The 21052-nt window shown below is 65.0% G+C and overlaps 2 protein-coding genes across 2 annotated transcripts; both read right to left on the reverse strand.

Moving 5' to 3' along the window:
* Positions 1-370: 370 nt before the first annotated feature.
* On the reverse strand, positions 371-2072 carry LOC136993577 (leukemia inhibitory factor-like). The gene is made up of 3 exons (XM_067307319.1): positions 2036-2072; positions 1010-1146; positions 371-868 (listed from the first exon to the last, which is right to left on the reverse strand). Exons 1-3 carry the CDS (start codon positions 2070-2072, stop codon positions 371-373), a joined length of 672 nt encoding a protein of 223 aa, XP_067163420.1.
* Positions 2073-10889: 8817 nt separating this feature from the next.
* Positions 10890-20726, reverse strand: CASTOR1 (cytosolic arginine sensor for mTORC1 subunit 1). The gene is made up of 9 exons (XM_067307113.1): positions 20588-20726; positions 20199-20269; positions 14192-14385; positions 13745-13877; positions 13373-13496; positions 12052-12165; positions 11818-11900; positions 11362-11456; positions 10890-11039 (listed from the first exon to the last, which is right to left on the reverse strand). Exons 1-9 carry the CDS (start codon positions 20698-20700, stop codon positions 10974-10976), a joined length of 993 nt encoding a protein of 330 aa, XP_067163214.1. The 5' UTR covers positions 20701-20726; the 3' UTR covers positions 10890-10973.
* Between the last annotated feature and the right edge of the window lie 326 nt (positions 20727-21052).

Genomic DNA, 21052 nt, shown 5'->3' on the forward strand with positions numbered 1-21052 from the left:
TTGGAGGTGATTCCCGGCTGAGCTGTGCATCGCAGAGCAATGTGCTTGGCTTCCCACCATATCTGAATCCAGCAGGTCCCAGGGAGAAATGGTCAATTTGGGTCGCTGAGAGCCCCCTGGACGAGGGTCCAGCCTCCTGGGGAAGCCTGTCCCAGACATGGCGGTGGTGAGGGAGTCCTGCTCCTGCTCACCACCAGCCGACTGCAGAGCATGTCCACAAGTGGCCCCTTTTGCTGAGCTTTCGCAGCAAGACGATGGCAGACAGGTCCATGGGCTGGCACTGAGCTCGGGGGCAGCTGTCCCGCAGCGGTGACAGGAGCCGTGGGGATGATTCACATAGCCGTCGGGAGCACCCGGGGCTGGCGGCGGTCTAGGAGCGCCTGACCTTCTTGTTGGCTCTGGGGCCTCTTCTCGACCCTCGCCGCTGCCGCCGCTTTTCTCGGCAGTCCCGGAAGCCCTTCGCTTCCAGGTCCGCGTTCAATTTGCTCATGAAGCGGGAGTAGCTCCAGAGGACTTTGCATCCTTCCAGCTTCTGCTGGAAGACTTTGGTCACCACCGGCTTCTCGGGGAGGGTGATGTGGACGGGCACAACGCCGTGGGCTCGGAGCAGGGCCTCAATGTTGTTGAGGAGCCCCCGCACCTTCAGGTGGGTGCTGGTGAGCCTCTGGAGGAGCTTGGCGCCGGGGGCGTTGAGGTCTCGCTGGTGCTGCAAGATGGTCTGCAGCGCTTGGTGCATGTGCTCCATGGCCCCGTAGAGCTCCTGCAGTGCGCTGGGTGCCTGCAGGTCCGCCACGTCCCACTGGGGCAGCCACTCCACCCACTTGTTGCTTTGGCATATGTTGTTCACGTTCAGGCTCTGGTTGCTCTCCTGCGAAGAGACAAGCAAGGTGGTCACCACCGAGCAGCCGGGAGCTGCTGGCCAGGGTGCCATGGGGTGCCTCTGAGGGGACCAGCCCTGGAGGAGAGTGGTGATCCCACTGCGCTGTCCCCTCCCAACGGTGGCACTTACGTAGAAGGCGAAAAGCTCCTGCGCGTCCTCTGCCATGTGTCGCACCAGCGAATGGGTCTGCTGCAGGTACGAGGCCTGGGAGCTCCTGCTGGCGTTGGTGGGCACTGTGCAGAGGATGAGGAGACCTTTGGCCACAGCTGCGGAGGAAGAGGTGGGAACGGGTTGGGGGGGGGGATTTGGTGTCACCTCTCGCAGGGATTGGCCCCGGCCTCACTTCTGCAAGGGCCCGGGCTCGGGGCGCATGGGCGGCCATGCCGGCCCCGGAGATGCCCTGGGGCTCCGGGAGAGTCAGGCACGGAGATTTCTCCCCAGATTAGCTCACCGGCGGGGCCTTTCAGCACGTCCACGTTCCCCGCTGGGGTGTCCTGGGGGAGCCAACCCCAGGCGCAAGGCGCCGCGTGGGCCACATTTGTGCCGCCCACGCCGGCGCCCCGCTTCCCGCCAACCTCCTGCCACCAGGCCAAGGCAGCTCCAGCACGAGGCTCCCCCGGGGCCAAGCATCCATCCGGGGGCTGCGGGAGGGGCGGCGAGGAGGAGGAGATGGGCACCCGCGCTGCACCGGTGGCTGAGGGAGAGCGCAGATGCTGCAGGGCACTGTTGGCCGCGGGGCTCCAGGTGAGACCAGCATCCTTCCTCCCGTTCCCGCCGGCCTGCCGCCACCTAAAGCATCTCTCGCTGCTCGCCGCCACCCCCCCAGAGCAGTGAGCGCACCTGGAGCCCCCCAAAGAGCTGGCAATGGGGCGCCCACAGCCCCTCTCTTTCCCCTTCCTGCCCACTTCCAAGAAGAGGCACCCGTACCTGGAAAGGTCCCCACCGCTCGTCACCCACTCGCGCCACCGGGAGAGGAAAGCACGAACGGGTTCAGCGAAACAGGCTGCCGTCGCTGAGTGACTCAGTGCCCCGGCGGGCCGTGCTGCCGCGCTTCCCCATGCGGCTCCCGCCACAGTCGGCTCAAGCGGGAGGCCCAACGCAGCAGCGCCGGCGGGCGAGCAAGAGGGTAGTTGCGGGATGCCGGCGGCGACCTACCTGCTAGCACACCCAGGGGCCGTGCGTTGCACCGCATGTTCGGGGCAGGGTGTTTCTGAGCAGTGCTGCAAGGCGCGCGAGACACTTCCTTACTGGTCGCTTATGGGGAAGCTCGCCTTTTAAAGTGCACTGATTAGCCACCACCTACAAAGGAGGCACCCAGATTCAACGGAAAGAAATACAGAAGTGAAGTGATGACTGGGGGCCAATGAGCGGGGTGAGCCGCGCTGGGGGGAGGAAATGATGCCGGCCAGCCCATGGTTTTGTTCTTCGATTCAGTTCCTCGAGGGAGTCCTTGCAGGTCCACCCTGTGCTCCGGGGAGAGCGAGAGGACCCCCCCCGCTTGCCCGGGCCGTGCTGCCCCGGCGCGGCTTTGCCTGGAAGCCCAAAACAAGGAAACCAACTTCGTAGGAAAGAGCCTCTTTGAGTCAGCCCGGTTTCACTGATTTCTTTGTTAAATGGGGGAGGCTCACGGTAACGGTAGCTGCGCGTTAAACTGAAAACAGCCTCTGCTACCCACCCTGAAACCGAAATGCAAAAACCGCCGCACGGAGACTGTTGGCAGCAGTGGCTTCTGCGGGAAAGCCATGGCTGGGGCGTCCTGCCTGGCTCCTGGGCACCGGGCAGCCCCGTGAAGGCCATCGCTGCCCTCCGGGTGGTCGGTGCCCATCAGGGCTCCGTGCCGCTGTCCCAGGTGGCTGCAGGGACAGCTGACATCTGTCCCCAGGGCTGTCTGCACCCGCTGGGGACCCAAGCACCCGGCGCCACCTGGGCAGCGCCCCACAGCGAAGCGTGGGCGCTGTGGACCGTGGCCACGAGCCCATCTCCGCAGCCGGCGTCTGCAATGTGCACTGAAATCTGCAGGGGGTCTGAGGCTTGCCGGGCTGCAGCGGTTGCAGGCCGGGGCAAATGCACTGCTGCCGTCAGCAGCCCAGGAGGCCCTGGCTCGCGCCTCTGGTTAAGGTGTGAACAGCTCTTTACCACACTGCCAGGCTCGGTTTCACTCTGCAGGGAGTCGGATGCAGCACTGGGCCCAGCCCTGGGCCTGATCCAGCCACTCTGGGGCCGCCAGGCACTGCAAGCCCTGCTCCTGCTCCCGGCCCCGCTGCACTGGGAAAGCTTTGGGAAGGAGCGGAGATGCCACTGTGTGGGCCAGCAGCGCATGGTGAGGCTGGGCTGGAGGCAAGGGCGAGCCCAGCCCGCAGTGGCCCCCTGGCACCCGAGTCACCCCCAGCGCTGGGCTTGCTGGGGCACCTGCCGTGCATGCCTCCCCTGCTGAAGCAGCAGCAGCGGGCAATTTTGGAAAGTGGTACCCATGCTGCAGCACGCCGAGCGCCAGACCTGGGACGGCAGCATGGCCTGGTTGGCTTCTGCATGGATGTTTTGCACAGTAAAGCTGTGGTGTGCTGTGCCACGCCGCTGACCCTTGCCCACGGCATGGCCAGGCAAGCCACCGTCTTGCAGCTGCCCCAGGGCCATAGCAGTAAACAGAGCCTGGGAGGGAGGGAGCCATCAGATGAAGATGCAGCGCGAGTGGAAACGGCGTGCTTAGAGGACACTGGCACGCTGGGGGATGACCCGGGGACTGCTCCTGGCATCAGCAGTGCTCCAGAAGATGCTCTTTCCATCAGAGCCCAGCTCTGGGGCTGGAAACGTCACCCTGGGCCGGGAAGCGCTGCCCGGAGCTGCCCACCTGGCCCCAACGCCGGTTGCTGTCTGGCCTCCGGGATGCCCAGCGCTCGCTACAAACCCGCAGTGGTGCCGGGAGTCAGGGTGCTGCCGCCGAAGCCGTATATGGTAAACCCGAAAGCAGAGGGTGGCCGCAGGCAGCGGCGGAGGGATGCTGTGGCGCGCGGTGGCGGAGGAAGTGGCCTGCTGACTAAGGGGCTGCCGCGCCGCACGTTGCCTGGCCCTGCTCCTCCGCCGGGGCATCTCCGCTTGGGGGGTTTCCTCTCCTCCTGGGGTGTGTGTCGGAGCTGGCAACAGCGACCAGGGGCAAAAAGCCCAGGGGAGCGCAAGCGTGGCGGGTAGCGTGAGCATCTGGGGGTGAAAAGACGGAGGCGCCGGCAGTGCTCGGCACCGTGCGTGTACATCCTCGCTGTGCGGAAGGGACAAAGCTGTGGCGGAGCCCTACTGCGCCGGGTGCTGTGCATCCCCGGAGCCGGGCCGTGTGAGCAAGGAAGGAAATGCAACCGCCTGGGGGTCAGCAGCAGAGCTGGGCCTCGCACGGGGCCGCGGGTGTTGCACAAAGCTGAAGCCGGCCGGGGTCAGAGGAAGCACGCTCCGGCAGCCGCCGTGCGGCAGCTGGCAGCGAGCTGCCAGCGCAGCCTCCCCATTCTGCTGCGTAAGGATTATGCAATGCTGCCAGGCAAAAAAAACACGGCTGCGAGCCCCACGGCGGGTGCGGCACAGTGCCTGGGCTCAGCATGGCCACCAGACCCACTCATGTCCCCACACCGGGCTTTCCTTTGGCTGCCAGACGCTCTGCTGAGCCAGCATGGGAGCGCCCCAGCTCCTATGGGAGCCTGCACCAGGTACCCTGGAAAATTAAACTGATTTTTATGAAATTTTATTTTATTTTCCATACAATTTATCAGATATTGCTAAAATTAAGAAGCTCCCAGCAAATCTGTCGGCTCCAGGGTGACCCTGCCATCCGATGAGCCTATGAAGGGCCCCAACCTGGAGCTATTTTCATCAGCACACCAACTTTTGGGAGGAAAGGGGCCATGGATGCAAATGCCCTCAGTTCAGGTCTGCAAAATCCCAAGGCCTCAGGTGGTGCTCAGCCTTGCAACCCAAAATGTGCAGCACTGGTGCCCCGAGCCCCTGAAAGCACAGGGCTGAAGAGCGAGAGTTTGCTTTGCAAAGTGCATTTTGGACTCCACATCATCTTGCTTTCTCTCAGGGGGCTTTTTTTTATTATCTGCAAGCTGTGATTTTCCTATAACTGCCAAGCTCCAGATTTCAGGGCTTTCAGGTGCCAGGTGGGTGGCGGGACGCCCCGCAGTTGCGCCCTGTCCTCGTGAACACCTCCGCCGCCCCTTGCTTCTCCCGCCAAACGGAAAATGCAGCTGCCTGCCCCACCGACCCGTCGCTTGCAGGAACCGAGCGCAGCGCAGGCAAGCCCGCAGCAGCCCCCGCTCAGCTGCGTGGTGCTGCGGCCGCCTCCGGCCAGCGAACGGTGCCGTGGTGCAGCTGAACGCCTGTCACCTCCAGCTGCTCCTGTGGTGCCCTTCTGGCTGGCACAGGAAGCCACCTGAAGCAGAATTTGCACTTGCAGGTTGGATGGCCTCTGCGAGGGGAGGAAAACCCAGAAATAATATCTCTTTGAGAACGGAAGAGAGCAGCGGTGACTCATTTCCATACGAAGAAATCTTTTCTTTTCCCAAATTTCTCCCCCCCCCCCCAACCAACCTGCAGAGTTCCCTGCTGCAGGAAACAGGCTGCGTGCGGCATTCGGTGAAGGCTGCGGCACCCTGGCCTGTGTTGCCTCCTCCCGTGTCACCATGGTGGGCAGGGTGTTACCACCACCATCCCCTGGGCGATGAGCTGTCTGGGGCAGCAGGCCCTGGGCATCAGAGGCTGCTAGAGATGAGCTTTGAGCGAGGTCACTGACACCTGGTGCTCCTCCACCACCACTGTTTGGCTCCTCTGCCCTCAGCCGCGACCCAGATTTCTCTGCAGCGGTGCCTCCAAGGAGACCTTGGATGGCCTCCAAGGAATCTTCTTTCCGTCTCATCCCCCTCCTCCGCTCCCAGCCGTTGCTGTGTCTGCACTAGAAAATGAACGAGGGTCCGAGGCCAAATGGCCCAGGTTGGTCATGTCCCTGTGGCTGGATCCTCCTCCTCTGGGTGTCATCTGGCAGAGCGTGAGCTGGCACCAGCCACATCCATGCTGGGGCCTGTGCAACCAAGCAAGCAGCCTGGGAACATGTGTGCCATGACATGGCCTCGCTCTGCAGTGCAGCCATGACCATCAGAGCTGCTCTAGTGCCCACATCCCCACAGCACCAAGCACACATGACCATGGTGGCCATTCCTGCAGTCCTGGCTCTGCAGGACTCCAGATCATGCTGGGGCTTCATGGCCCCAAGGGCGCTGATGGGACTCAGGACCCAGGAAGCATGGAGCTACCATGGCCTCCTCTGGAGGGCCTGGCATGGCTGCCAGGGACAGGTGCTGGGCACAGGCCCACAGTCACATCTGGTCAGGCCATGGGCTTCCTCATCCTGGCCTGGTGGGGCTGGCAAAGGTTGTATGTAGGACAACACTGGAGGGAAGAAGGATCCGTAAGTTCCTTGTCTCCAGGAGAAATCACAACAGTTTGACAAAGGCAATTTGTTCATCCATCCACCCATCCACTCATCTATCCATCCATGTATCCACATATCCATCCATCCCATCCATCCATCCACCCATCCACCCCATTCATTCATCCAGCCCATCCACATATCCACCCACCCCATCTATCCATCCAGCTGTCCATTCACTCCACTCATCCATCCATCCACCTATGCATCCATGTATCCACCTATCCATGCATCCACATATCCATCCACCCCACCCGTCTATTCACCTATCCATCCACCTATCCACCTATCCATCCATCCACCCATCCACATATCCATCCACCCCATCCGTCTATTCACCTATCCATCCACCTATCCACCTATCCATCCATCCACCCATCCACATATCCATTCACCCCATCCATCCACCTATCCATCCATCTATTCATCCACCCATCCATCCATCCATCCACCCACCCCATCCACCTATCCATCCACGCACCTATCCATCCATCCGCCCATCCACGTATCCATCCACCCACCAATCCATGTATCCATCCGCCTATCCATCCATCTCCCCATCCATCCACCCCTCTAGCTATTCCAAAACCAAGCTGGCTGCTCATCCACTCACATCCCCGGCCCACAGCCCACGCCATGCCCATGAGTGCGTGACAAGGGGTTAGGACTGGCTGGCAGAGGGAGCTGGGCCATGGTCCCTGGGGCTGCATGCTGGCACCTGGGCCGCTGAGGATCTCCACCAGAAGAGACCCCCAGAGCCACAGGACAATCTGGCAGTCTCTGCACCGCCCCGGACCTTGCAGAGTGAAAATCCAAGGAGTTTACGCAGGGCCTGCACTGTGCAAAGCAGGAAGTGCTGAAATCCAGCAGGCTCATTGCATGACTCCAAAAGCCACGGGAAAGCCCTGGAGCTGGGCTGCTACCCTGAGGGTGCCCACGCGGGTGCACGGTGCTGTACACGGGTGGCTCATCCTCTTGAGTCACCAGCTGGGGAAGTGTGCCACCACCGCGGGGCTGGGTGGCAGCGGGAAGCATCTGCTCTTCACCACCGCAGGTCTCTGCCGGGCTCTGAAGGAAGAAGAAAAAAGCGCGGTCACCGGCACGGAGGTAGCAGCCTTCCCTGCACACCTATCGGAGGAGGATGAAGATGAAAGAGGAGCGCGTCGTGGAAGAATGCGCAATACCCAACGCGGTTAAAAATAGAGCCAGTGACCGCATTGGCTGACTGCAGTTTCTTAATCTCCGCGGCGTGCGTCACCACTGTCTCATGACTCTGGAAAAGAGAGTGAGACAGGAAGGAAAGAGGCTGGGGACTTCGTAGGAAATCGAGATCTTGCAAGCGCACGCCGGAGTGAGCCGCCAGGCCACGGCGCAGGGGCCGCGCGTGGCTGCGGGGCACACAGCCGGCGAGGCCGGTGGGTACCACGGGGCCTCGGCCACCACGCGTGGCCCCGCTTCTCTTCGGCGGTGCCCGCCTGCCCGCGGCAGCTCGCCGGACCGCCCTGGATTCAGCCCCGGCCACGCGACACGGGTGCGAGGTGCCGGCGGCGTCAGCGCCCGCTTGCGTCAGAGGCGCCCCAGCCGCCGGCGCGTGCAGGGCGCGGGGTCGCCCCCGCCGGGCCCTTCCCGTGTGGCCAGCGCCGAGCCCTCGTCCCAGGGCCGGGGACAGCGGGGGCCGGCGGCGGGACCGGCCCGTAAGCAGCAGCCCCGCGCTTGCCCGCCAGCATGCGCCCCGCCGAGGTGCGCGGCCCCAGCGCGCCCGCTCTGGGAGACCCCCCGGGAAGCGGTGTGGGAGCGGGCGATGCGTGCCGTGGAGAAGCGGGGGGGGGGTTGGGACACGCGAGGGGGGCAAGCCCGAAGGGAAGGGCACCGCCGCGCACCGACGGCCCTTGCAGAGCCCGCGGCAGGGGCTTCCTGCCCGTTTTCTGCCCGGCGGCTGGACCCCACGGGTGGCCCCGAGCGGCCGCGGGGGCGGCGCTGGGCTGGGCCGAGTCCTTCCGGGGGCCCCGGGCCTGCGGCCGCAGGAATGAGGAGGGAGGAGGAGCGGCCGGGGGCTGCGGCTGCCCCCCCCCGGGGCGCCCCCTCCCACGGCCCCGCGGTGCCCCGTGCCTCAGTTTCCCACCCCCATCCTTCCCCCGCCGCTATTCGGGCAGGCGCGGGAGCGGCGCGGCCCCGAGCCCGGGCCGTTCCATGAGCGTTTCCCTTCGCTTCCAGCTTGGCTCCGGCGCTCGGGGCCGGGGCCAAGGAAGGTTTTGTAACGGTCCCGCTTCAATCAAAAGGACAGGGCGGCACCGAGCGGGCGCGGGGCTCCCAGGGAGCCGGGGTCTGCAGCCGGCAGGGGGTTTCTGTGTGCCAGGGCCGCCCCTATTCGACGTGCCGATACTTCCGAGCTGTCTTGGGGGGGCTGGAAATCTGCTTGCTCAGCAGGAAGGATGGCCTGGGGGTTCCCCGCTCCGGCAGCGCCCAAGCACCCCCCCCCAGTTTGTAAAATCAGTTGTGTCACCTCCCAGGTGAGTTTGGGCAGCAGGCACTGCTGTCACGAGGGCCGTGCGGCCTCAGCTACCCTGCCGCGCCAGCCCTTGGCCGCTTCCCGCAGCCTCAGAAATACCTCGCGGACAAGCTCGCCCAGCTGTAGTGCATCCCTCGGCTCTGCTTCTGGCCTGTGGGGGGACGCTGGCACTTGTTCCCTGCTTGGAAAAGGTCAGAAAGACCAAAAACGTTTGCCAAGAAAGTGAAGTGAGAAGCAGCAAGGCCCCATGGGCTCCCACATGTGCACACAAGGGGAAAGCAGCCAGCACCCGGCTTTGGTGGCTTTTTTCAGCCAAGCCCCAACACTGGGAGCTCGGTGCCTGCAGCACCTGCACCGCAGCTGGCACGGGAGCATCACACTGCCCTGCCAGCTGTGTCTCTGAGGTTGGGGGCAAGCAGCGTCCCGCAGCAAGGGAGCCACGCTTCGAGCCCCTTTGCTGCTCCTATTTTTGACTCGCAGGGTGCCACAGCTTCTCTGCCCATAAAGGAGGCAACTGGAGGCAGCACATTCCAGCGCTGGTTTCCCCGGCCACTTTGCAGCACGGGGAGTGCGTGGGATCACTCCTCTGCCCTGCTGATCCCAGCGAAGAGGGTTTCCAACTTCTCACCTTGTGCTTTAGGACCCGAGTGATGCCTGTGGCTGTCCACATGCAGGGATTCACGGGCTCTGGTGCCACCGCTGCTGGCAGTCCCAGATGCTGCCAGCAGCAGTTTGTGCAGGAATTGCAAGGCGGGGACCCATCGGGCACCCTGGGCAGGGCCAGACAAGCAGGATGCAAGAAGGTCCCTCGGCACAGGGGAAGGGGCTCGGAGGGTCAGCACAGTCCTGCTCCTGTGCATGGGGACAGGCTCTCAGCCAACACTGACCTGCAGCCATGCGGTATGTGAAAAACTGCACTTTTATTGACTCAGTAAAAACTATGAAAAAATATAGCTTGGAAAACATTGCTTCACTGCTCCCCCCACCCCAGTGAGAGGCAGGGCCCTGGGCAGGAGCCCCCAGGGCCATCCTGGGGGGATGTAGAGAGAAGGGGTCCCCTGGAGCAGAGGGGGACAGGGTAGGTCACTGTAACAGCATCCCCAATTCAGGGCTTTTGGGCATCCAGGTGCAGCGCTGGGCAGCAGATCCCAGCCGAGGAGAGCTGGAGCAGCACTGAGCGCTGGAGCGATGCTCCTGGCGGTGGGGAGCGCACATGGGCTGGGCCAGGAGGAAGCCCCAAGGAGCCCTGCTCCCCACAGTGCTGCCCCATCCCTCAATCCCAGAAAGCCTCCTGGGTGGGAGGAAAAGGGCGGCAGGTGCAGGAAAGGCAGAGCCCCAGAGGCCCATGAGCTGGGGGTGCCCGGGAGAAACACTGGGAGCATCCAGGCAACCTCTGCCCCAGCCCAAAGGGGCCAGAAAGCAGCCTCCGGCCCCTGCGTGCCAATCCCAAGCTGCGATGGCTCTGCCACCATCACAGCTTCAGTCCCACATGTGGTCCAGCCCTGTCCCCCAGCCCCCAGGGGGGATACTCTCCTCCCTGTTACCCAAATTACCCAACTCCTGCCCTGAGAATTTTTTTTTTTTTTTTTTTTAAAAAGCAGCACTAGCTGCAAGCAGTGACAGGCCAAGGAATGCTTGAGGCAGAGGAAGGGCCACGCCTGCCCTTCAGCCTCTCCCTCGCCACCGGGGTTTTACAGTGGAGATTTCTCTCTCCTCCCCCAGTGGCCAAATAATACTGTTGTGCCGGCCCGGCCCCCACGGCCGGGCAGCAGGAACCACCTCTCGCTACGCTGTGCGGGTGGGCAGCGCAGCCCCCGGGCTTGGCCCCACGCCGGCCATCCCGGCCGGGGGGGGAGGCAGCCTAAAAAAAAGAAAAGACGACCAACCCTGGGCTCAACGGTGTCCTGGAGGTGGCCAAAGCCAAAGCGGGGCAGGAGAAGCCTCTGCCAGGCCCCGCGTGGGGCAGTGCTGCCAGAGGAACAACGCCCAGGGCCAGGAGCATCAGGGCGCATCGCCCTCCCGCGGCGCAGGCCATCGCCTTCGGGCCACCCGTTGTCACCACCGCGCCGGAGAGTGAGGCCGGGTGGCTCCGCGGCCAGCGCGTGGGGCAGGCACAGCTATCTACCGCTCTCCTGGCGTCGCTGGAGCAGCTCGATGACCTCGGCGATGCCGTCCTCGGGGACCTGGGAGCGGGGCCCATGTCAGCACCGCCGGCTCCTGCCATGCAGCCCCCGGGGCGCTCCGGCCCCCTGGTGAGCCGCGTTCCTGCACCTCCCACCCCAGCAGCAGCAGTACAACAGAGCAGTTGAGTCCCGAGCGCCGCCTGGGGCCAGGAGAGGCAAGGAATGGAGCCAGTGCTCAGAGCCTGCCGGAGCTGGCCGAGGGCAGGACAGCCTCACTGGCGGGGAACGTCTGCCCAGACGCCTCCCTGCCCACAGCTGCAGCCTGGTACATGGCCGGGTGAAGGAACGCGGCTCCCCGCCAGCCGGGTGGCCGCAAGCTTACCAAGGCATGATCGAAGTTGAAGGTGCTGATGTAGTACGCCGATATGTCCACGTTGGCCAGTGGCTCGGCGATCTGGGCCACGATGCCGCACTCATCTGGGGAGGCAAAGGGCCCGCTGGTGAGCACAGGTGCGGCAGGGGACATGGCCCCACAGCTAGGACATCTGGGAAGCAGCCCCCAGGTGACAGCAGCAGAGGCAAAGCCCGAAGCTGCAGGAAGCCCCCAGCTCCACTCCGAAGCAATCCTGAGAATAGTGTGGGTGAAATTAGGCCACACTCACTGCGGGTGGGGAGCAGATGGGTGCTGAGCTCCATGGGGAAACCCTACCCTGCTCCACCACAGGCTGCCCATGTCCCCTCTGCACTGGGGCTCCCCCAGGGGTGCACTGAGCAGGACAAGGCACTGATAACCCGGGCAGGGGACCGAGACGGCAGGCAGAGCCACAGTGACGCTTACCGAAGCCCAGGGGCTGCCCACCGATCCGCACCATCCGCCAGAGCTCCCCTGTGGAACTGGTCAGCAGCAGGTCACTAGGGAACCTGGAAGAGCAGGGGGGGACCCTGGGTGCAAAATCCCCCAGGACCTGGCACCTGCTGGAGCCGGGGCCTCAGGGAGGGACATGCAGCCCCGAGACGGGTCCCCAGAGCACGCGAGGCTGGGGAGCCGCGCTGAGCCGCGGAGGGCACCCACCTCTTCTGGGTTTCTGCATCCATTACGATTGAGATGTAGCCCTCGATCAGCGAGAAGGCAAAGAAGGTGATGGTGTCAAGGTCCTGGCTGCCAGGGCCAGCCTCCTTCGGGGGGCTGCAGACAGAGGGACCGGGGTGAACCGACCTCCGGGCTGGCCAGAGGCCCTGACATCAGGGAGGGAAAGGGCTGGCTTGCAGCACCCAGGGGTGCTAGCCTCTACTAGTGTCACATCTGGATGTCTCACTGTCACCCCCTGGGTGGGGGCAGACCCAGAACAAGAGCGGGTGTGCTCTGCACTTTGGAAGCCTCCGGGATTGGAGGTGCAGCCTGCAGGACTTGGCTGCAACCACGTTTCTGCATGCTTCTGAAGCACCGCGGTACCTCTGGAGTGGGAAAGTCAACACAGCAGCTGCTCTTTGCACCTCAGAAGAGATCTGCTCCCAGACAAGCCTGAACAGGGTTGCACTTGTGTGCTCCCAGGTGCCTGGACTAGGTGAAATGTAAAGTTTAACCCAAAGGGGAGGTGAATTCCCAGGAAGAGTCCTGAGGCTTCGTGTCCCCACGGGGAGAGGGACCCAGCAGACAACACTGCAGAGCTCCAACCACCAGGAAGTCCTGAGCGGGAGCAGAGCCTCACCACGGGTCCCTGTGCAAGGTTTCAAACAGTTTTTTTTGCAAAAGAAGGCTTCCTATTTTGCAATAACCCCCCTGTCCGGGCTTTGCTGCAATAGGTGGCCTCTTCCCCCAGCTCGGCAGCGCTCGGAGCCAGCCTGGTCGGCTGGATGCTCCAAGGGACTCCCATCTCCCAGGGACAGTGAGCCCAGTCAGCAGCAGGACCCCCAGCACCTGAGTGGCCAGACACCCTTGGGAGAGCAAAGCCAGTTCATGAAATGCATCCAGAGCTTGAAAGAGTGGTGGGAGCAGAGGGCAGGATGAAACACACCGTTTCTCTCGGTGGCTGGGGAAGGGAAGGGAAGGAGCAGCCTGTGGCCCGGGTAGGCCAGAGCAGGGCAGCAGGGGAGCCTGGAGGGACCCCAGCAGGTCCCAAATATCCACAGCACCTCCTTAAGCCCATGGTGCAAATGCCTCTAGCAGCCATGGGTTGGAGCAACCCTGCCTGCTCCACACCAGCCCTCCCAGCCCGCAACCCTCCACACTGGGCACAGCACTGGGAACCCCAAGACCCCTTCCAGCACGGGGTGCCAGGCTGGGAAGGACATGGTGTGCATGCGACCGCCGAGGGTTCATGTGCCAGGTCGCCCCGCAGCCTCCTGCCCAACAGCAGCACCCGCGCGAGGTGCCAGCACCCGCGGGGACCCACCTGTGGGAGTAGAAGAGGACGTCGATAAGCATGGTGGCGATGGCAGGCAGCGTGTCGGGCGCCACAGTCAGGATGCAGAAGCGGTTCTGGGGGCTCTGCACGGGGTGCACCGTGGGGCTGGCAGCTGGTGGGGGACAGTGTGCCGTCACCCTGGGCAGGGCACCCAAGGCCCCCCCCCGCCAGCCAGCGCTCCGGCTGCTTGGGGACAGCACAGCAGTGCCACCCCGTGGCCACAGCGGTGACAGCCCGACATCCCTCAGGGCACAGTGGGGTGGCCCTGGGGGCACGGATCCAGCCTCCGGAGCAGGAGCACGCATGCGAGACCTGGCCAGCCACGGGGACGCAGGGCCACGGGCAAGCCCAGGCGCTCACCTGGCTTGGGCTTGAGGAAGCCGTTGCTCACGTCATCGCAGTTGACAGGGACGGACTCGCCGTTCTCCTCCTTGTAGATGTCGAATTCTCCTGCCAGCGTGTGGATCACCATGGGCAGGTCCTTCTCCCGGACCTGGCAGGAGCGTGGGAAGAGTCAGGGCTACAAGCACTTCCCTCAAGCCTCAGCCCCCTTGCAGGAGCATCCACATTCCCATCTGCTCCCAAACTGGGCCAGAATCCCTGCACAGCCAAGTGGCACCCAGGTCCAGGACAGTGGGGAAGGGGACAGGGGCTGCTGGGTGGCCCCATCCAGCTCTGCAGGACCTCAGCACCCTGCCACAGCAGCAGCCTGCCAGGTGCAGGTGCTGCAGGACTCTGTCCCTGTCCCCAGTGGGGTGCACGTGCCCCTTGAAGGCAAACACTCCCCCTCTGCCGTGCGGGACTCACCAGGATGAAGTCCGTCTGGTACGTGGAGAGCATCAGCACCGAGACATTGTGCTCGGCCAGCGGAGCAATGACCGACTTGGCAATCTTGGTGACACCAGTGGCCTGGCAGCCGGAGGAGGCCCTGCCGTTGGACACAACGCTGAGCACCAGCCACGTCGAGTCCGCCACCTGCATGAACTCTGAGGGTGGCAGCTCTGCAACAGGAGGGCCAGAAAGGGGAAACTGAGGCACGAGGGCCAAGGAAGAGCAAGGCTGGAGAGAACCCACCAGGGAGCCATGGAGTCACGCTGGCCTCACCAAGCCTGCTTCAAGCATGGCCAGAAGCTGCTGTATCGTCCCCCCCAGAGCTGGGGCAGGCCATGGGTGTCTGCAGCCAGCCCAGAGCATGCCGATCCCAGGCCGGGGGGGGAACAACAGAGCCCTGTCCTCGCCGGCAGCCAGGTGAGCTGCCCATCCAGCCCTTGGTGACACCGGCTTCGTGGGGAAGGGCTGTGCCCATTGGAGGGGTTGGTCAGCCCCCATGCTGGAAGGAGGTGGCAGAGCCGGCCTCAAAAGACCCCAGTTTTCATTGCATGAGAACCCCATGCCAGGAGCCGGCCACATTCTTTGCTGCAACTCCAAGGTGGCAAGGTGCTTCCCAAGAACGGGAACAGCCCCAGAAATGCCAGTAGGATGCACCCGCTGCACCCTGCAATCGCCTGCCTGCTCGTCTCCCAGATGGGCCCAGGCATCCCCTTCCCCACCTCCCCGCAGCCCCCGGCACCTGTCCTGGCTCTGGGTGCTGCAGAGGTGCCCACGGCTCTGCGAGGTGCGGGAACCGGAGCGGCTCCAGGGTGCCGGGAACAGGAAAGTCCAAGCTTGCTCCTTGCCCCGCCGGATGCGGGACTCTGCCCGTGCCACAGCAAAGCCTCGCTGGCCACAGCAGGGAGGGTCAGCCCCCCCTGGTCCCCAACCCCGGCAGCCAGGGCTGGGCCCCATCCCTCCTGCATGGCCCTGCTGTGACCGGCCCTGCCGCTGCCAGCACCCATGGGTGCCACACCACAGGCATCCAGGAAGCATGGCAAGGCTGCAGGCACCCCGACAGAGCCATGCTGGGTGCTGGCGGTGCCCGCAGCGGTGCACCACTGGGGAGCTGGGGCAGGGCCAGCCCGGTGCAAGAGGGACCAGAAGGCAACAGGGGCTGCAAGCCGATCCGGCACAGGCAGGAAAACCGTGGGGGTGTCCAGGCTCACCTCGTACCTCGGTCAAACCCAGCAAAGCAAGCAACCCGGGGCACCCATCACACCAGAGCGGCACCACCCGGGACACAGCCATCGCCAGCAAGGTCACAGCACGGGGAGCAGCAACGCCTCCCTGCTCCAGCTCCGTGCTCCCCGTCTCAGGAGGACGGGATGGAGCTGCCGGCACAGACAGTGATGGCAAAGCTGTGCCGCAGCCCGGCTGCACAGGGCCCAGCCTGCTCTCCCCCGCGCTCGGCAGATTAAAAAAGAAAAAAAATCGCGTCTCAAAAACAGAGCAACCGCAGCCCTGGCTGCGGCTCACTGCATCAGGTGCCGGGCGCCGATCCGATGGGAACGGCTCCCACTTCCCCGCCGCGGATCCCATGGCGAGCACAGCCCCACTGTCTCCAGATGGACGTCAGGCAACGTCCAGACATCCTCAGCTCCCCTCCAGCAACCGGGCAAAGCCCAGCGCGCACAGATTGCTTTCCACAAGTGGCTGGAGGCCAAGCCAGCGCAGAGCCCTGCCGAGCGGGCTGCGGCCCTCAGCTAGTGCTGGGTATGGCACGGGGCGGCATGCACTGGGTCCAGGCGGTCTGGTGAAATCCTGGACCCTTTGCAATAGCTCCAGTAGCTTCCCAGGCTCTATTTTCATTCGCATTAGGCTTAAGAGGGTTTATGGCAAACAGGGGCTTCAGCTCTCTCCATCCCAGGCGCGAGCACCTGCCCAAGGGGATGTCAAGAGAAGCAGCTCTTGCAGAGCCTCACAGGGGCTGGAAATCCTGATTTTTAGGGCCCGGACTCCTGTTGGAGCTGGACCCCTGCCCATTGGCATGGGCATAACACGCACAGCGAGGAGCTCCTTCAGCTTCAGGCTGACCTGGACGGAGCACAGGCGTTTGAAGAGCCCCTTCCCGTGGTGTGGGAATGGCAGCTGCCCCGGTACCCGCTGGCACTAGCGGGGCCCAGGACTGTTGCACCTTCTGAGAGAAGAAGTTTCCTTCAACCAAACCTGGTGAAGGGGCTGCCCTGAGGCCTGCATGCCTGAGAACTGCCAGCCCACATCCACAAGTGAGATGAGCTGGAGGGGCTCAGCAGCCTACACCTGGATGTGGAGAGACAGAGCACAAGTTCAGCCTCAGGAAAGAGCAAGGCCAAGGCCATGAAGCCTCCAAGCCCAGGTCTTCTTTCTCCTCCCAGCACTGGCTGCCCTGAGTTGGCCATGAGGCAGAGATGGGTGTCAGGGTACACAGCTACTCCAAAAACAGGGATGGGGGCGCACAACGTCAACCCACCGCATGTGCGTGCCACCCCAGCCTTGCCCAGCAGCCAGACCACAAGGGCCCTGGGGCTGCCAGGTCTCCCGTCCCTGGCTGGGCAGAGAGGTGTCACAAAGCCAAACTGTGCCAGGGATGCTCAGGGACTGGGACGCTGTCCCAGAGGGACACCAAGCTGGTGCCCGCGGGGAAGCGGAGCCCCAGGTCAGCTCCAACGAGCGCCATGCCTGGGGCTGAGCCCACGCTGGCCGGGCGCCAGGGCCGGCTCCAGAAAAGCTGCTTTTGTTGGCAGGGCCCAGGCACGCTCGCGGGTTCCTTCCTGCCCCACGCCCCTTCTCCCCAGGAAGGGACGGATCGGGGCTACGTTCTTCCTCCCATGTTTCATTCGGGCACCCGCTCGCAAGCCCGCTAGCTCCCACTGGGCGCTGCGCGAAGGGGCTGGTGCTGCCCCACAGCAAAACTGGGGTGACCAGGGCAAGGGGACCAACCCACTCACCATCCAGAGCAGCACCCCCAGGCCAGGACTCCTCACGTCCCCCTTCCCCACCCCAAAGCACCCATAGGTCAGCCCCTGGAAAGGCCAGGGCTCTGGCAGGTCCTCCCGATCCCCCCAGGTCAGTGCTGCTCCCCATCCAAGCCACGGGCCCAGCAGAGGCTCATCTGGGAATGCAGCAGTTAGTCAATAACTTGGTATTTCAGCTGGGGTCTGCAGTGGAGCAGCCAAGCTGAGAAGGCAAACTCATCACGCCAGTGATGTAGCGGAGCAGGAGGAGGTTTCTATGCCCAGAAGCCCTGGCGTCCTGCTGCTCCCCGGCAGCAGCAGCAGCTCGAAGGAAGCGCTGGCGCCCAGCAAGCTCTGCCCCGCAGGGAGAGCAGCCCAGCTCACCTCCCCACAGCCAAAGCATCCGTGATCCGTCCCAGCATTGCCAGCGCCGCAGACCCGCTGCGGGGCAGAGGGGCCTCAGCCAAGGTCGCAGCCATTAGCAAGGAGACCACACGCAGGCAGCAAGGTGCAGGCCAGGCTGCCGGACCTCCATCGCCCCAGCTGCATGCCGGCTGCAGGAACAGCACCACCATCAGTCCGGATCGGGCAGCTCCGGCCGGGTCCGATGCTGGGGCTGCCGAAACCGCCAATTGGGGCAGGGCCGGCCCAAGGCCGGATCTCGAGGTCTCCTGGGTTGCAACTGCAGCCAGGAAGGCGGACGCCTGCCCTCGGCTCCCAAGGCTGGCAGGGAGGACGGGGGTATCGCAAGCTGCTGTGGGTCCTTCGGCTGGGTCAAGCTGGCTCCCGAGCGCCAGCCACGGGGCTCCCATGGCCTGGGCGAGCCCGGAGGAAGAAACGTGCTCAGCTTCCAGGGGCCTCCCTCAGCTGCTGCCGCTGCGCAGGCGTTTCCCCCGGCTGGCTCCTTGCACAGGAAGCGCCAGAACAGCCTCTGCGCGTTCCCAGGGCCAGCAGGTTGGGAGCCGCGTGCCCTGTCCTAGCGGTCACCGCTTCCCACTAATCTCTTCTCAAGACCGCCAGGAACTGCAAGGCGCTGCAGCGTCTGCAGAGCCTGCCGACAGCGTAGGGCGACGGGGCCACCCCGAGCTGCGGCGCCACCGCGGCGGGTCACCAGCAGCCCGAGCACCAACGTGCAACAGGCCCCGGGAGCACAACGGGACCCCGGGAGCACAGCGGGTGCAGTCCCGGGGCTCATTTGGCCTCAGCTAGCTCACGAGCTTCCCCCCCACCCCCTGCCAGCAGGTCCGGTTCAAACACCCACGAAAGCAGCAGCACTGAGACTGCAGCTGCGCCAAAGGCCGCAGCATCCCAGCCCAGTCCTGCACAAGAAGGAGCGGCACGGGGGGGACACCCAGTGCACACTAGCGGTTTCCCCCAGCCGCTGGTCCGGCCGTGCACAGAAGAAACCCAGCAGCAAATCCCCCAAAAATAAGGCATGGGGGGAGGTTGCAGCTGAGCCTCTCAGCCTGCTGCAAAGCTCAACGCCTTGGGGTTGCAGCCCCACCGTGCCAGGGACAGCTGCGGCCCCCAAGGCGAGGAAGTGGCTGCGTGCAGCGCCGGCAGCCCCCAGCCCCGCGGAGGGGCGCCAGGCCGGGCGGGTGCCGCAGCCCCATTGTTCCGCGCTTCCCGCCGCCCCCCTTGGGATCGCGGCCCACGGACAAACACGGATCGATAAACAATGCAGCAGGGAGGGCTGCGGAGCAGCCCCAGTCTCCCGAGGCCCCGCTGCAGAGCTCTGGGGGGGGACCCTGTGCTGCGGCCCCGCAGGCAGCTCCTGGGATCTGCCAGCAAACGGCTCGGGGGGGCCGAGTCAATGAAACTGGCTCCCGGTGAGAAGATCTGAGGCCTGGACCAGCGTCAGCTGCAGGCGGCCAGCTAGTGCTGCGATGCAACCAGCCCTCAGCGCTGCTGCCCGGGAGCCGCCGCAGCCGGGCCGGTGACCCTTGCTCCTTGGGGCACGGCCAAGGAGAGAAGATCTGGTTGGCTCCCTGCAGCCTCCGCTGTCCTGCGACAGGAAGGTTTGGGTGGGAGCGGCCGGGAACACCCGGCTGGGGAAAGGATCTGCCCCTCCGGCACAGCCCGTTCTGCTGATACCCTGCCCGCAAGGCGAGCGCGTCCCGTGGGGCGGCGGCGGGTGAGGCGCAGCGCGGGGTGGGCGCACTGCTCTGGGCTGAGCCTAGCTCCCCGGGAGCCCCCGCGCACCCAGGCCACCACAGGGTGTCATGGGTCCCACATGCAGCTCCCCAGGGAGGCAGGCGCAGAACTGGTCCCGTGCGGCAGAAGCGCCACCGGCCCCAGCACTTGCCGGGCAGGTCAGCGACATGAAAGAAGCCGCAGGAAGAACTTGCTAAGCAGCACCTTGCTCGCTCGCAGCAACTTGGCAGCTGCTCCGGCAGCAGCACCCGCACAGTGAGATGGGTGGCACGGCCGGGCTTGCAGCGACGAGCCCACCCTGCCCAGGCGTCCAGGGAGGGTGCTGATGCCTGCCCCCTATCCCAGCTTGCCCTGCCTGCCTCCGCTCCACCGTGCGGCCCTTGAAGGCCTGCTGCAACACAGGCTCCCGGGACGCTTTCCACACCACACTCATCTGTCAAGTACGTGAAGACGCCACTTTGCCTTGGAAGTGGTTATTACGGAGACGCAGCCAGCGGCGCGCCAAGGCAAGACCTCACCAGGGCAAGCCGGCACATCCCCAAGCAACAGCCGCTGCCACAGAAGGGAGCTCCACGGGCAGCTCCGAGCGGCCCATGAGCCCTCCCCGGGGGATGAGCATGGTACAAGCTACAACTCGCTGGCCGCAGCACAAGCACAAAGCTCGAAGCGCAAAGCATCGCCGTCTGCGGGCTCCTGCGTCATCCAGGTGTGCGCAGCATCCGACCGAGCTACCCGCGGGGATGCGCCGAGAACTTACACAACTTGTTTCAGGAGCTCAGACCAGGGCCTAGCACAGAGCTGACAGCCTCTGCTGCAGCAGGGACACCGTCACAGGGGAAGCCACCGCACGGTACCTTTAAAGCCTTCTTCGTCTAGCATGATCGTGTAGTCCTCGGGGGTCTCCGTCAGGCTGAAGAACTTGCACCTGCCAAAACACACAAGCGCTGCTGAAGCGGGACGGGCTGGGGGCACCGCGGCGGCTCCGGACGGGGCATGGCTGCACCCCGCCGCCCTGACCCGGGTCCGCCTGGGCCTGCGGCGGCACTGGGGGCAGGGAGCAGCCCGGGGAGGCCGCCCCGGTCCCGGCCCCCCCCCCCCCCCCCCGCGGGCCCGGCTTCGCGCGAGGGCCGGGGGCGGCCTTGGGCCGGGCTGCAGCCCAGGCACCGGGGGAAGGGGGGGTGGCACCGCCGGGCGGCGGAGGATGAGGACGGGGAGGAAGGAGCCGCTGCCGCGGCGCCGGTACCTGCAGCGCTGGGGCAGGAAGAGCAGCTTGACGAGCGGGTGCGTGTAGAGCCAGAGCCCGCGGCGGGCCACGCTCAGCACCCGCACCCGGTGCTCCAGGATGTGCAGGTCCATGGCGGCCCGCGCCGCCCGCGACCGCCCGCCGCCGGCGCCGCTATAACGGCGTCGCGGTACCGCCCCGGTACCGCCCCGGCACCGCCCCGCCCCGCCCCGGTACCGCCCGGCACCGCCCGGTACCGCCCCGCCCCGCCTCGGTACCGCCTCGGTACCGCCCCGCCCCGCCCCGGTACCGCCCCGGCACTGCCCGGTACCGCCCCGCCCCGGTACCGCCCCGGCACCGGCACCGCCCCCGGCACCGCCCCCGCACAGGCACCGCCCCGCACAGGCACCGCCCCCCGCTCCCGCCCCGCCCCGCTACTGGCCCCGCCCCGCTACTGGCCCCGCCCCGGTACCGGCATCCCCGGCC

Source organism: Apteryx mantelli, chromosome 17, assembly GCF_036417845.1.
Source record: "Apteryx mantelli isolate bAptMan1 chromosome 17, bAptMan1.hap1, whole genome shotgun sequence".
Lineage (NCBI taxonomy): Eukaryota > Metazoa > Chordata > Aves > Apterygiformes > Apterygidae > Apteryx > Apteryx mantelli.

What these genes read in the sequence shown, in the direction of transcription:
- CASTOR1 (XM_067307113.1), bottom strand. Translation starts at nt 20,700, where the DNA reads ATGGACCTGCACATCCTGGAGCACCGGGTGCGGGTGCTGAGCGTGGCC. An exon ending in ACCAGACGGACTTCATCCTG is followed by an intron (nt 13,878 to 14,191) that starts GTGAGTCCCGCA and finishes CGCTCCTGCCAG; the next exon opens with GTCCGGGAGAAGGACCTGCC. An exon ending in CTTCCTCAAGCCCAAGCCAG is followed by an intron (nt 13,497 to 13,744) that starts GTGAGCGCCTGG and finishes GTCCCCCACCAG; the next exon opens with CTGCCAGCCCCACGGTGCAC.
- LOC136993577 (XM_067307319.1), bottom strand. Translation starts at nt 2,072, where the DNA reads ATGCGGTGCAACGCACGGCCCCTGGGTGTGCTAGCAG. An exon ending in GCCCCTGGGTGTGCTAGCAG is followed by an intron (nt 1,147 to 2,035) that starts GTAGGTCGCCGC and finishes CTTCCTCCGCAG; the next exon opens with CTGTGGCCAAAGGTCTCCTC. An exon ending in AGGAGCTTTTCGCCTTCTAC is followed by an intron (nt 869 to 1,009) that starts GTAAGTGCCACC and finishes GTCTCTTCGCAG; the next exon opens with GAGAGCAACCAGAGCCTGAA.